Below are 11,484 nucleotides of genomic sequence, written 5' to 3'. Positions count from 1 at the left end.
AACAACAGATACAGGGGGTCTCTAACAACAGATAAAGGTAGTCTCTCAGAAAATATAAAGGTGGTCTCTAACAACAGATAAAGGTGGTCTCTAACAATAGATACTGGGGGCCTCTAACTATAGGTAAAGGGGGTCTCGTACTACAGATAAAGGTAGTCTCTAACAACATATACAGGTGGTATCTAACAACAGATACAGGTGGTCTCTAACAACAGATTCAGGTAGTCCCTAGCAACAGATACAGGTGGTCTCTAACAGCAGATACAGGTGGTCTCTAACAACAGGTAAAGGTGGTCGCTAACAACAGGTAAAGGTGGTCTCTAACAACAGATAAAGGTGGTCTCTAACAATAGATACTGGGGGCCTCTAACTATAGGTAAAGGGGGTCTCGTACTACAGATAAAGGTAGTCTCTAACAACATATACAGGTGGTATTTAACAACAGATACGTGATCTTTAACTACAGGTAAAGGTGGTATGTTAGCACAGGTGGTCTCTTACTTCATTTACAGGTGGTCTCCAACAACAGATAATGGTGGTCTCTAACAACAGACACAGATGGTCTCTAACAACAGGTAAAGGTGGTCTCTTACAACAGATAAAGGGGGTCTCTAACAACAGATAAAGGTGGTCTCTAACAATAGATACTGGGGGCCTCTAACTATAGGTAAAGGGGGTCTCGTACAACAGATAAAGGTAGTCTCTAACAACATATACAGGTGGTATTTAACAACAGATACAGGTGGTCTCTAGCAACAGATACAGGGGGTCTCTAACAACAGATAAAGGTGGTATGTTAGCACAGGTGGTCTCTTACTTCATTTACAGGTGGTCTCTAACAACAGATAATGGTGGTCTCTAACAACAGACACAGATGGTCTCTAACAACAGGTAAAGGTGGTCTCTTAAAACAGATAAAGGTAATTTCTAACAACAGATAAAGGTGGTCTCTAACAACAGATAAAGGTGGTCTCTGACAACAGGTAAAGGTAGTCTCTTACAACAGGTAAAGGTAGTCTCTTACAACAGGTAAAGGTGGTCTCTAACAACAGGTAAAGGTAGTCTCTAACAACAGGTACAGGTGATCTTTAACTACAGGTAAAGGTGGTATGTTAGCACCGGTGGTCTCTTACTTCATGTACAGGTGATGTGTCAGTTCAAGTGGTCTTTGACTACATGTACATGTGGGTGCCTCTGATTACAGGTACAGGTAGTCTGTAAGCAAAGGTTGTATCTAGCTACAGGTACATGTGGTCTCTCACAACAGGTAAAAATGGTCTGTCAGTACAGGTGGTCTCTAACAACAGGTATAGGTGGACTGTTAAGACAGGTGGTCTCTAACTACAGGTATAGGCAGTATGTTAGCACAGGTGGTCTCTTACTTCATGTACAGGTGATGTGTCAGTACAGGTGGTCTGTGACTACATGTACATGAAGGTGTCTCTAACTACAGGTTCAGGTGGTCTCTCACTACAGGTACAGGTGATCTGTTAGCGGAGGTGTCTCTAACTACAGGTACAGGTGGTCTGTTAGCACAGGTGTCTCTAACTACAGGTACAGGTTGTCTGTTTGGACAGGTGTCTCTCACTACAGGTACATATTGTCTGTTAGCACAGGTGTCTCTAACTTCAGGTACAGGTTGTCTGTAAGCACAGGTTCTCTTACTACAGATACAGGTGATCTGTTAGCACATGTGTCTCTCACTACAGGTACAGGTGGTCTGTTAGCACAGGTGTCTCTAACACATATCCAATAGGTCTATGTAATATGTATACATATATGTGATATATCTGAGGTCACAAACAACTACTTACAAATTTACAATTTGACAGTGATGCATTGTGTGAACTAGAGTTACAAAAAAAGATTTCAAATGATAAATAGTTCACCCAATACTTGGAGTTTATGAAATCACTGGTTAAAATAATGTAATAGGACGAGTAATAGTGATAAAGATAGTGCTGTCGCTGGGGCTCCAACCCTCGACCCTTGGCTCTCCAGCCCGATGCTCTACCGCTGTGCTAAAGTGAAATTCCCTACAGCTGATGCTTGTAAGGCAACCTAATTGATCCACATCTTTTACACTATTCCCCCCTTTTTATCAAACACCAACCCAGGTTCTTTGAATCCCTGCCAAGTGTTCTTCTACCTTGAACAGGGAGCATCTACAAAAACAATTTGTAATAGGACGAGGAAAAGTGATAAAGATAATGCCGTTGCTGGGGCGACCCTTGGCTTCCTAGCCCGATGCTCTACCGCTGTGCTAAAGGGAAATTCCCTACAGCTGACGGTTGTAAGGCAACTTAATTGATCTACATCTTTTACAATACTAATGGCCAATTTAGAGTGGGATATAACACACTTGTCTCCATCAACATATTTATATATAAAAGTTTCCTATAGAATATGATATAGTTTTAGCTTATGCCATACCGTTGCGTTCGTCGTCCGTCCGTCGCCTGTCCGTCGTCCGTCATCCGTACGTCAACAATTTCTTCAAAAGACTTCTCCGTCTTAACAACTGATTGGAATTAAAGTAAGTTTGACTAGAAGCATCCTTAGGTGGTGGGGATTCAAAATTGTACAAATGGTGGGTCTGATCCCCCAGGGGGCTGAGGGGCGACAAAAGTTGGCAATTTTGCTATATTGCTATAAACGACTTCTTCTGTAGAACTATGCACTGGATATCAATCATATTTGGTCGGAAGCATTCATGGGAAGGGGGGATCCAAAATTGTACAAATGGTGTGGCCAAAATGGGTTATTTGGCCATAATGCTTTAAGCGACTTCTACTCTGGAACTAAGAGATGGATACCAACCATATTTTACTGGAAGCATCCCTAGGTGGTGGGGATTCAAATTTGTACAAATGGTGGGGCTGACCCCCCGGGCTAAGAGGTTGGGCCAGAAAAAGTGTATTACATGGAAATGGTTGAGATCCCACTCGTATAACCATACATACAAGAGACAAATGCAGTCATGATATTAGAATAGACCCTGGGGTCTGACTGAACCCCTAGGGACCTAGTTTCTAGGTCACATCTTGGAAACAGTTGAGATCCCCACCATTTAACCATATATACAATTGTTGAGTTTAAAGAGAGGAAATCACATTTGCTTCCAGGATGGCCTAGGGGTGTGGCCCCACCCTTGTAGTTATAGTCCTTGGGTCATAACTTTGAAACGGTAAAGATCCCCACCCCAAAAATGTATATACAGTTGTTGGGCATAAAGAGACAAATGCAGTCATGCTATTAGAATTGACCCCAGGGTCTGTCACACACTTGCAGACTTAACCCCTGAGTCATAGCTTTGAAACGTTTGAGATCCCCACCCCAAAACTATATATATAAATGCTGGGCATAAAGAGACAAATGCAGTCATGATATTATAATTGATCCTGGGGTCTGGCCACAACCCTAGGGACCTAGCTTCCGAGTCACAGCTCGGAAACAGTTGAGATCCCGACCCCATTTACCATACGTAAAATTGCTGGGCATGAAAAGTCTAATACAGATATGCTCCAAGGATTGGCTTTGAGGTCTGGCCTATTCCCTTGGATCTCATTTGGAGAATATTTTTCCATGGTTGCTAAGATATCCAGGTAAGCGATACAGGCCCTCTGGGCCTCTTGTTTAGCTTATGGTACAGTGTGTTGTCTGTCAACTTTGTTTAACAACTTCTTTTTAAGAGTTGGAGGACCTAGGGCCATGATATTTGGCCAGCCGGTACCTGGGACAGAGTGCAATGAAATGTCCTCAAATAAATGACCTTTACCTACTTTCAAGGTCACAGGGGTCAAACATTTAAAAGCCCTTAACCAACTTATTAGGAATAACTAGGAGGCCCACAGCAATGATACTTGGCCAGTAGGTACCTGGGACAGAGTACTTTTAGGTTACCTTGATCCACTTTAAACAAATACTTCTGAATAACCAGGATGCCCAGAGTAATGATATGGGATCAGTAGGTACCTGAACCTAGTGCTATAAAGTTTCTTTAAATAAATGACCTTGACCTACTTCCAGAGTCACAAGGGTAAAAAGTGTTTAAAACCTTTAAACAACTTTATCTGAATAACCAAGATGCTTAGAGCAATGATATTTGGCCAGTAGGTACCTGGGACATAGTAATATAAACTTTCCTCAAATAAATGACCTTAACTGACTTTCAAGGTCTCAAGTTCTTCTGAATATCCGGGAGGCCCAATATAATGATACTTGGCCTGTAGGTACCTGGCATGAAGTGCTATAAAATATCCTCAAATAAATGACATCGACTTATTTTCAAGATTGCAAGGGTCAAATGTGTTTCAACCTTTAAACAGGAGGCCAATAGTAATGATACTTGGTCAGCAGGTTCCTTTGACAGAGTGATATAACATTTTTCCCCAAACAAATGACCTTGATCTACTTTTTAAGGTCTCAGGGGTCAAAGATGTAAATATATTTAAACAACTTCTACTGCTATACCAGGAGGCCCTGGGTGATGATATTTGCGCAGTAGCATGCTGGGATAAAGTAGTATGAAGTTTCATTTAGTCTGAAACATGCCAAGGAGACTCAATATATTGAAATATTTTATTGAGAATATTTTCACATGATTGCTCAAATATCCAGGTGAGCGATACAGGCCCTCTGAGACTCTTGTTATGGATTGCATTTACTTCAAAACTCAATAGTTCACAATATCTATTGAAAAATTATATTATCAAAATTGCATCTTTTCAGGTGACATACAAAATTGCAATATGATATTTGTGTGAACATAGATGTTTGAAATCTAATTATATCCTTCTCTCTTTTCAGGTAAGTTCATCAATAGAAATAAGAGCTGGAAGATACAGGTCATATGGCAGTAATGTTGGTTTGTTGTTTCTATTTAAATTCTCACAAGGATTACCTGTAAGTACTTTCAATAATAGAAGAATGCATGCTCAATGTATATGCCCTTAACTACTTTAGAAAAATCTTTAAGGGTTGAACCTTAAGTACCGCCTGGTTGGACCTTCAGTACTATGAAGCTTCTTCAGTATTGTGAAGCTTGGACCTTCAGTATTGTGAAGCTTGGACCTTCAGTACTGTGAAGCTTGGACCTTCAGTACTGTGAAGCTTCTTCAGTACTGTGAAGCTTCTTCAGTACTGTGAAGCTTGGACCTTCAGTACTGTGAAGCTTGGACCTTCAGTACTGTGAAGCTTAGACCTTCAGTACTGTAAAGCTTGGACCTTCAGTACTGTGAAGCTTCTTCAGTACTGTGAAGCTTGGACCTTCAGTACTGTGAAGTTTGGACCTTTATTACTGTGAGGTTGGACCTTTAGTACTGTGGGTTTGGACCCTTTATTACTGTGAGGTTGGACCTTTAGTGCTGTGTGGTTTGACCTCTAGTACTGTGAGGAAACTGAGATTGGACCTTTAAAATACTATTAAGATTTCTCTTTGATTGGATATTGAATACTAATGAAAAAGTTTAGAGATTGGACCTTTAGTCCAAATAAGGAAACTGAAATTTTGTATTTATTAAACGGAGAAAAAACTTGAGTTATTTCAATGTATAAAACCAATCGAAGGTGTACACTGGTTAAGACATGCATGGCCAAATGTACACTTTTTTTGCAGAAGTTATTTGGTAGATGTGAACCTTTCAACATTTTAAATATGTTTTGATAAAAATCAATAGTTAACAAGGGTGGAAATCCTGTTCATACTCCTGAAATAGCCAGTGAAATCACACAAAAACTCAATACATTTTAATTAAGGCTTGCAAAACTATCTATTTTTGTATGCATAATAAGTCACCTACATGTAATGTCTAGCTGTAGTGTGTTGTAAATGCTAGTGTATGTTTATGGTTTTTGAACTATTTATGGTTCTAATATTCAGGTTGCTCTGTTCTGAGATTAGTGTTAGTGTTAAAATGTTCTTGTAACTATGACACCGTTGTTCTTGTAGAAGACTATTGTCCTTGTGTGGTATACCATTGTCCTTGTGTGGTACATTATTGCCCTTGTGTGGTACACCATTGTCCTTGAGTAATACACCATTGTCCTTGTGTGATACATTTTTGTCTTTGTGTGGTACATCATTGTTCTTGTGTGGTACACCATTGTCTTTGTGTGGTACACTTTTGTCTTTGTGTGGTACACCACTGTTTTTTTGTGGTACATTATTGTCTGTTTATGGTACACCATTGTATTTATGTTGTACACCATTGTATTTATGTTGTACATCTTTGTTCTTGTGTGATACACCATTGTCTTTGTGTGGTACACCATTGTCTTTGTGTGGTACACCATTATCTTTGTGTGGTACAGCACTATTTTATTTGTGGTACATTATTGTCTGTTCGTGGTACACCATTGTATTTATGTTGTACACCATTGTATTTATGTTGTACATCTTTGTACTTGTGTGATACACCATTGTCTTTGTGTGGTACACCATTGTCTTTGTGTTGTACACCATTGTCATTGTTTGGTACATGATTGATCTTGTGTGGTACACCATTGTCTTTGTGTTGTACACATTGTCTTTGTGTTGTACACCATTGTCCTTGTGTGGTATACCATTGTTCTTGTGTGGTACATTATTGTCTTTGTGTGGTACATCATTGATCTTATGTGGTTAACCATTGTCTTTGTGTTGTAAACCATTGTCATTGTGTGGTACATCATTGCTCTTGTGTGGTACACCATTGTCTTTGTGTGGTACACCATTGTTTTTGTGTGCTACACCATTGTTCTTGTGTGCTACACCATTGTCTTTGTGTAGTACACCATTGTTTTTGTGTGGTACACCATTGTCGTTGTGTGATGCACCATTGTCTTTGTGTGGTACACATTGTCCTTGTGTGGTACACCATTGTCCTTTTGTGGTACATCATTGTCTTTGTGTGGTACATCATTGTTCTTGTGTTGTACACCATTGTCCTTTTGTGGTACATTATTGTCTTTGTGGGGTACACCATTGTCTTTGTGTGGTACACCACTGTTTTTTGTGGTACATTATTGTCTGTGTGTGGTACACCATTGTTTTTGTGTTGTACTTCTTTGTTCTTGCGTGATACACCATTGTCTTTGTGTGGTACACCATTGTCTTTGTGTTGTACACCATTGTCATTGTGTGGTAGACTTTTGTCTTTGTGTGGTACACCACTGTAATCGTATGATACCATTGTCCTTGAATAGTACACCGTTGTCATTCTGTGACACACCATTGTCTTTGTGTGATACACCATTGTCTTTGTGTGGTACACCTTTGTTTTTGTGTTGTACACCAATGTCTTTGTGTGGTACATCCTTGTTCTTGTGTGGTACACCATTGTCTTTGTGGGGTACACCATTGTCTTTGTGGGGTACACCATTGTCTTTGTGTGTTACACCACTGTTTTTTTGTGGTACATTATTGTCTGTGTGTGGTACAACATTGTTTTTGTGCTGTACATCTTTGTTCTTGTGTGATACACCATTGTCTTTGTGTGGTACACCATTGTCTTTGTGTTGTACACCATTGTCATTGTTTGGTACATCATTGATCTTGTGTGGTACACCGTTGTCTTTGTGTTGTACACCATTGTCATAGTGTTGTACACCATTGTCTTTGTGTTGAACACCATTGTCCTTGTGTGGTACACCATTGTTCTTGTATGGTACACCATTGTCTATGTGTGGTACATCACTGATCTTGTGTGGTTCACGATTGTCTTTGTGTTGTACACCATTGTCTTTGTGTGGTACACCTTTGTTTTTGTGTTGTACACCAATGTCTTTGTGTGGTTCATCCTTGTTCTTGTGTGGTACACCATTGTCTTTGTGGGGTACACCATTGTCTTTGTGTGGTACACCTTTGTTTTTGTGTTTTACACCAATGTCTTTGTGTGGTTCATCCTTGTTGTTGTGTGGTACACCATTGTCTTTGTGGGGTACAACGTTGTTTTTGTGCTGTACATCTTTGTTCTTGTGTGATTCTCCATTGTCTTTGTGTGGTACACCATTCCTTGTGTGGTACATTATTGCCCTTGTGTGGTACACCATTGTCCTTGAGTAATACACTATTGTCCTTGTGTGATACATTATTGTTTTTGTGTGGTTTACCATTGTCCTTATTGTCTTTGTGTGGTACACCATTGTTTTTGTGTGATACATTATTGTCCTTGTGTACCATTGTCTATGTGTGGTACATCACTGATCTTGTGTGGTTCACGATTGTCTTTGTGTTGTACACCATTGTCATAGTGTTGTACACCATTGTCTTTGTGTTGTACACCATTGTCCTTGTGTGGTACACCATTGTTCTTGTGTGGTACACCATTGTCTATGTGTGGTACATCACTGATCTTGTGTGGTTCACCATTGTCTTTGTGTTGTACACCATTGTCATTGTGTGGTACATCATTGTCTTAATGTGGTACATTTTTGACTTTGTGTGGTACACCATTGTCTGTGTGTGGTACATCATTGTTCTTGTGTGGTACACCATTGTCTTTGTGGGGTACACCATTGTCTTTGTGCGGTACATCATTGATCTTTCATGCTACAGCATTGTCTTTGTGTGGTACACCATTGTTTTTGTGTGATACATTATTGTCCTTGTGTGGTACACCATTGTCCTTGAGTAATACACTATTGTCCTTGTGTGATACATTATTGTTTTTGTGTGGTTTACCATTGTCCTTGCGTGTTACACTATTGTCCTTTTGTGGTACATTATTGTCTTTGTGTGGTACATCATTGTTGTTGTTTGGTACACCATTGTCTTCGTGTGGTACACTGTTGTCTTTGTGTGGTACACCACTGTACTTGTATGATACCATTGTCCTTGAATAGTACACCGTTGTCATTGTGTGATACACCATTATCTTTGTGTGCTACACCATTGTCGCTGTTTGATGCACCATTGTCTTTGTGTGGTACACATTGTTCTTGTGTGGTACACCATTGTCCTTTAGTGGTACATTATTGTCTTTGTGTGGTACATCATTGTTGTTGTTTGGTACACCATTGTCTTTGTGTGGTACACTTTTGTCTTTGTGTGGTACACCACTGTACTTGTATGATACCATTGTCCTTGAATAGTACACCGTTGTCATTGTGTGATACACCATTGTCTTTGTGTGGTACACCATTGTCCTTGCGTGATACACCGTTGTCCTTTTGTGGTACATCATTGTCTTTGTGTGGTACATCATTGTTCTTGTGTGGTACACCATTGTCTTTGTGTGGTACACTTTTGTCTTTGTGTGGTACACCACTGTACTTGTATGATACCATTGTCCTTGATTAGTACACCGTTGTCAATGTGTGACACACCATTGTCTTTGTGTGATACACCATTGTCTTTGTGTGGTACACCATTGTCTTTGTGTGGTACACCATTGTTTTTGTGTTGTACACCATTGTCATTGTGTGGTACATCATAGTTCTTGGTGGTACTCCATTGTCTTTGTGGGGTACACCATTGTCTTTGTGTGGTACACCACTGTTCTTTTGTGGTACATTATTGTCTGTGTGTGGTACACCATTGTTTTTGTGTTGTACATATTTGTCCTTGTGTGGTACACCATTGTTCTTGTGTGGTACACCATTGTCTATGTGTGGTACATCATTGATCTTGTGTGGTTCACGATTGTCTTTGTGTTGTACACCATTGTCATTGTGTGGTACATCATAGTTCTTGTGTGGTACACCATTGTATTTGTGTGGTACACCATTGTCGTTGTGTGGTACACATTGTCCTTGTGTGGTACACCATTGTCCTTGTGTGGTACATTATTGTCTTTGTGTGGTACACCATTGTCTTTATGTGGTACACTTTTGTCTTTGTGTAGTACACCATTGTCTTTGTGTGTTAAATCATTGTTCTTGTGTTGTACACCATTGTCTTTGCGTGATACACCATTGTTCTTGTGTGGTACACCATTGTCTTTGTGTGGTACACTTTTGTCTTTGTGTGGTACACCACTGTACTTGTATGATACCATTGTCCTTGAATAGTACACCGTTGTCATTGTGTGATACACCATTGTCTTTGTGTGGTACATCATTGTCTTTGTGTGGTACATCATTGATCATGTGTGGTACACCATTGTCTTTGTGTGGTACACTATTGTTTTTGTGTGATACATTATTGTCCTTGTGTGGTACACCATTGTCCTTGAGTAATACACTATTGTCCTTGTGTGATACATTATTGTTTTTGTGTGGTTTACCAATGTCCTTGCGTGTTACACTATTGTCCTTGTTCGGTACATCATTGTATTTATGTGGTACACCATTGTTTTTGTTTGATACATTATTGTCTGTGTGTGGTACACCATTGTATTTATGATGTACATCTTTGTTCTTGTGTGGTACACCATTGTCTTTGTGTGGTACACCATTGTCTTTGTGTTGTACACCATTGTCCTTGTTTGGTTTATCATTGATCTTGTGTGGTACACCATTGTCTTCGTGTTGTACACCATTGTCATTGTGTTGTACACACATTGTTTTTGTGTGATACATTATTGTCCTTGTGTGGTACACCATTGTCCTTGAGTAATACACCAGTGTCCTTGTGTCGTACACCAATGTATTTGTGTGGTACATCATTGTTCTTGTGTGGTACACCAATGTCGTTGTGTGGTACACCATTGTCTTTGTGTGGTACATCATTGTTCTTGTGTAGTACATCATTGTTCTTTTGTGGTACACCATTGTCTTTGTGTTATACACCATTGTCTTTTGTGGTACACCATTGATTTTTTTTAGTTACATTATGTCCTTGTGTGATACACCATTGTCTTTGTGTTGTACACCATTGTCCTTTTGTGGTACATTATTGTATTTGTGTGATGCACCATTCTCTTCGTGTGGTAACCATTGTCCTAATGTGGCACACCATTGTCTTTTAGTGGTACACCATTGTCTTCGTGTGGTACACCATTGTCCTTGCGTGATACACCATTGTATTTAAGTGGTACATCATTGTCCTTGCGTGGTACACCATTGTTTTGTGTAGTACACCATTGTCTTGTGTGGTACACCATTGTTTTTTTTGTGTTACATTATTGTCCTTTTATGATACACCATTGTCTTGTGTGGTACACCATTGTTTTTTTGTGTTACATTATTGTCCTTGTGTGATACATCATTGTCTTTGTGTGGTATACCATTTTTTTGTGGTACATTATTGTCCTTGTGTGGTACATCATTGTTCTTGTGTGGTACACCATTGGCTGTGTGGTACACCATTGTTTTTTGTGTGTTACAACATTGTCTTTGTGTGGTACATCATTGTTCTTGTGTGGTACATCATTGTCTGTGTGTAGTACACCATTGTCCTTGTGTGGTACACCATTGTCCTTGTGTGATACACCATTGTTTTGTGTAGTACACCATTGTCTTGTGTGGTACACCATTGTTTTTTTGTGTTACGTTATTGTCCTTGTGTGAAACACCATTGTCTTGTGTGGTACACAATTGTTTCTTTGTGTTACATTATTGTCC

General features: G+C 39.6%; 1 protein-coding gene across 1 annotated transcript; it reads right to left on the bottom strand.

Moving 5' to 3' along the window:
- Positions 1 to 7,272: 7,272 nt before the first annotated feature.
- Positions 7,273 to 10,482, bottom strand: LOC110456380 (uncharacterized protein PFD1115c-like; the record flags this gene model as incomplete). The annotated part of the gene is made up of 3 exons (XM_021507077.1): positions 9,975 to 10,482; positions 8,159 to 8,353; positions 7,273 to 7,700 (listed from the first exon to the last, which is right to left on the bottom strand). Coding segments are annotated over exons 1-3 (1,131 nt in total), but the record flags the coding sequence as incomplete, so codon positions are not given.
- Between the last annotated feature and the right edge of the window lie 1,002 nt (positions 10,483 to 11,484).

Source organism: Mizuhopecten yessoensis, unplaced genomic scaffold (genome assembly GCF_002113885.1).
Source record: "Mizuhopecten yessoensis strain PY_sf001 unplaced genomic scaffold, ASM211388v2 scaffold8739, whole genome shotgun sequence".
Taxonomy (NCBI): domain Eukaryota; kingdom Metazoa; phylum Mollusca; class Bivalvia; order Pectinida; family Pectinidae; genus Mizuhopecten; species Mizuhopecten yessoensis.
The sequence above is the reverse complement of the archived record's forward strand: the minus strand, read 5'-3'. Positions and strand labels throughout refer to the sequence as shown.